Source organism: Limulus polyphemus, unplaced genomic scaffold (assembly GCF_000517525.1).
Source record: "Limulus polyphemus unplaced genomic scaffold, Limulus_polyphemus-2.1.2 Scaffold9332, whole genome shotgun sequence".
In the NCBI taxonomy this organism is placed as follows: Eukaryota; Metazoa; Arthropoda; class Merostomata; order Xiphosura; family Limulidae; genus Limulus; species Limulus polyphemus.
Genome location: NW_013674942.1, coordinates 3683 through 8354, shown reverse-complemented (window position 1 = coordinate 8354; position 4672 = coordinate 3683). Strand labels below are relative to the sequence as shown.

Genomic DNA, 4672 nt, shown 5'->3' with positions numbered 1-4672 from the left:
AACTGGGGAGATTCTAATAAAAACTAATGTAATGGTAATATGGCAGCAAGGTCTTGAAACTGGAGAGATTCTGATAAAACTAATGTAAAGGTAATATGGCAGCAAGGTCTTGAAACTGGAGAGATTCTAATAAAACTAATGTAATGGTAATATGGCAGCAAGGTCTTGAAACTGGAGAGATTCTAATAAAAACTAATGTAATGGTAATGTGGTAGAAAGGTCTTGAAACTGGAGAGATTCTAATAAAACTAATGTAATGGTAATATGGTAGAAAGGTCTTGGAACTGGGGAGATTCTAATAAACTAATGTAATGGTAATATGGCAGCAAGGTCTTGAAACTGGAAAGATGCTAATAAAACTAATGTAATGGTAATATGGCAGCAAGGTCTTGAAACTGGGGAGATTCTAATAAAAACTAATGTAATGGTAATATGGTAGAAAGGTCTTGAAACTGGAGAGATTCTAATAAAAACTAATGTAATGGTAATGTGGTAGAAAGGTCTTGAAACTGGAGAGATTCTAATAAAACTAATGTAATGGTTATGTGGTAGAAAGGTCTTGAAACTGGAGAGATTCTAGTAAAACTAATGTAATGGTAATATGGTAGAAAGGTCTTGAAACTGGAGAGATTCTAATAAAACTAATATAATGGTAACACAGCAGCAAGGTCTTGAAACTGGGGAGATTCTAATAAAACTAATGTAATGGTAATATTGTTATAATAAAGATTTTTATTTTGTGTTACCTTGTGTACAGTCTCTTATTTCACTCTAGCATCAGAGGTATTCATTATTACTCTGTAATAGATGTCATGTCGGATCTCCTGTTCACTTAAAATTGCACATTTTTCTGAGACATTATTAACGGCTTCTATCCTATCAGGCGAAAATGTGCATCTTTTTAATAAACCCAAGTAAAGATATGCATACAAATTTCAATTTTTTTTTATAAATTATAAATTTATTTATAAATAAGTTCCTATGCTTATGCACAATGAAATATCAAATGACGTGTTAATAATTGGGTTGATGCTAAAAATTCAATATTCAACAAAGGTAATTTGATTTTTGTTTGTTTTTTACTTGATAACCCTATTACAATGATCCCAAAAAGCTGCCAGTGGGCCACATCAGGCTTGGTCATTTGCTTTTTGGTAATGGTCTGAAGTTGCCAAGCATGGAAAATAATTGGGAATAGTCTAGCCTGGTAAAGTGGCCCAAATGTACTGTCGTCAGTAGGTATGGGCCAGGGTATCAGGCTAGAGATGGGCCTGTAACTGCAGCTTGGCATGGCCACGTGGTTAGGGCGCTCGACTCGAAAATTGCATGTTAGAATCCCAATCCCACCAAACATGTTCGTCCTTTCAGCCGTGTGTGCGTTATAATGTGACAGTCAGTCCCACTTTTTGTTAGTAAAAGAGTAGTCCATGAGTTGGCGGTGGGTAGTGATGACTAGCTACTTTCCTTTAATCTTTCACTTCTAAATTACGGACGGCTAGCGCAGATAACCCTCGTGTATCTTTGCGCGAAATTCAAAACAAACCAAACCAGGCCTGTCACCTTGTAGCAAACAAGAGTTCTAATTATGGCATTTTATTACTCAAATAAATTAATGAAACTGTAATAATTTTGATCTGTCACAACTTATTTTTTACATAATACTATTTATGTAAATTAGTGAAGCAAAAACGTAACACATTTTCCCACCAATAAGCCTGCATCTGGTATGTATGTTAAATTCATCCTGTTTAAGTCCATTATTTCTATAGTTCGTTTTTATTGATCAGTCTTAACAAAGATTTTTTGTGTGTGTGTGCTACGTTTGACCTAAATTAATCCGTAGACGTTAGGCCTATCCGTAAGCCAAGACCAATGCTATGACCTGGTCTAAATGTCGCGATTATTCATTTTTAGGGAATGCTGTTGAAGTTTGTGTGTCTGTAACAGCAGTAAATTTAAAAAGAAATAATAACTTGAATTGTTATTTATGTTTATTTACACGATTACGAACCTACAGCTTATATCTCTATTACAAAAAAAAATCATTGTCATGTAATATTGCAAATAATAATAATATATATCTTACGATGTTCCTATTAAGAATTAACACCATTTAGTATCACTGATAACACAAAAAATAATATATATATGACTAAATAATGCCTTAAAGTATGTGAAATTAAGGCCTGCCTACAGTACAACTGATACTTAATACTTTGGGTCCTTATAAAATTATCTATACGAATAGTCATTATCACAGCCGAGTCTTCACATCTAGAATAAATAATGTACAAAGACGAAACAGAAGATTTTTAGATGCTTACATAGGCCTTAGCTAAATACCTCCTTTTTTAGAAGGCCCTAAACTGTAATAATATATATATAACCTTTAGACTCACATTATAAACATTCCATACCGTAGAACGTCACGCTTTGTAGCGTTCACTTTTTTTTCTCGCAAAGTCACGTCTACATAGTTATCTCAGATTGCCGCCTACTGATATTTTAGAACAGATAAAATACATTTTTTTATTTTACGTTTACTATAGTTGCAATTACTTTTATTTTATTTTTATCGCCCCTTTACTCTAGAGAAATCACTAAGAAACAGAGGAATTTACACTAGTAAAAGTAGATAAGACAATATTATACTCACTTTTCCAATGGAGCGGACATGTTTGAGAATGGTAAAAAAGATAATCAACCAAGATAACAAAAGACACAAGACAAAGCGGTAGTTGACAGAAGACACTTCTTGTACAGTAAACTGGACTAAAAAATATCTACGATAATCGTAAATTGAAAAGGAAAAAAACACTTAGATGTTATTTATGTTTATTTCACAAATATAAACATAAAGCTTGTATCTTTATTTTTTAAAAATCGTTGTCAGATGAAAGTGTAAAACTAATAATATATATCTTACGATTTTCCTACTAAACATAAACATCATTAAGTGTCGTTGATCATACAAAAAACATAATATCACATACAGCACACGTATCAAAATATTAAGAATAATTACCACCATACGCCACTTATTAAGAATTGAAATAATTATAATGTCTTTGTATGTTAAATAAACATCGTCAGATATCACTTGATATTGCAGAAAAATAACAATATATGTCTTTCTATTACAAATAAAAATGAATAGATGTTGATAGCTCATAAACTACCAAAATGTTTTAACTGAACACAATAAAAATATCCCAGGTCAGTCTTTCATTATTAAACGTTAAAACTCTATAATATTGTAAACACTTATGATAATTATTTTTATACAGTTAGTTTTCTGAACCATAAGGTTATCATAAAAGTGACTTATTTCCCCTATTCAACCCACACATTAGAAACTCCCCAGTTTCAAGACCTTGTTGCCATATTACCATTACATTAGTTTTATTAGAATCTATCCAGTTTCAAGACCTTTCTACCACATAACCATTACCTTAGTTTTATTAGAATGTATCCAGTTTCAAGACCTTGCTTCCTCATTACCATTACACTGGTTTTATTAGAACCTTCCCAGTTTCAAGTCCTTTCTACCACAGAAAACACAAATAGATGTACAATTTTACTGGCTTCGAACTATTATCTATCTCAACTGACTCCTTCAAGATCGTTCAGCAAACTGTTTAAATCTAATGTTCCTTACTTAATGGATGAGATCAGTTTTATTCAAAGTGACTAGTGCTACACACATGCCTGATCATTTACACTCAAAACTAAGGGAGGTTATAATCTCAAGATAGTACCCGACCTATCATTGGAGACTACAACTGTAGTGCAATGTGCAGCAGCATTACAACAGTACTTCTCATGGAAAGAACGGGTGTTATTTCTAGAGAATGACAATGGAACAAAGGCAACTAGAATGAAATCAAATTAACGACTTTGTTGAGTGTGTGTTCTGTGAAAAAAACTGTACATATCAGAATAACTAACTGAATAAGAAGATATGTTTGAATACCACACTTTGCCTTTGTTCTTTACTTCAGGGCTTGTGCTAAAACTGACAATTAAATTTAAAAATCTATACATGTGTACTTACTTAGAAGTATTGTAGCTTTCTCTTGCTTCTGTAAACACTTGGTTGTAACACAGACGACACAATCCCTTAACAAAGAAAATCTCAATAATTGTATCAACTGATAATTTCATAGTAATAAAACTCTTTAACAAAACCAAGAAAAAACGTTTCAACAACAATTACACAAAATAAATACACCTTAACAGTGAAATCACACCATTCAACGTGGTAGAAAGCGCAAAATCAAATCTCACTATAAAACGTTATCATACTAGAAATTCTGCAACAAATATTAAGACGAAAATATGCTTAACCCTATAACAAAGATTAACATTTAGTGGTCACCATGAAAATTGCCCTTTAAAGTTTAATACATACAAAGCAATTACAAACCAATATTGAATCAAATAAATTAACCCTTACACATTAAATAAAACTAATTTTGCAAAATATAAAAAAACACACGTGAAAAGAGAATTCTCAATATAACGTATCAAACAAAATACAAAATAAACCCACAAAACGTATTTCATACAAACATTATAATAATAAACAACAGTAATAAAATCTAGAGACATATATAAGTACTAAAACTAGTACCTTTACAGTATAAAACCAATTTATATACCATTCAACCAG

General features: G+C 31.7%; 1 protein-coding gene across 1 annotated transcript in view; it reads right to left on the bottom strand.

Annotated features, from left to right (window-relative positions):
* Nucleotides 1-4672, bottom strand: part of LOC111083387 (sodium-dependent serotonin transporter-like) — a gene marked incomplete at its 3' end in the record, with an annotated part of 17842 nt that overhangs the window by 10534 nt on the left and 2636 nt on the right. The window contains exon 4 of the mRNA XM_022379885.1: nt 2657-2783. Coding sequence (XP_022235593.1) covers nt 2657-2783 — 127 coding nt within the window. The remainder of the gene's footprint in view (nt 1-2656; nt 2784-4672) is intronic.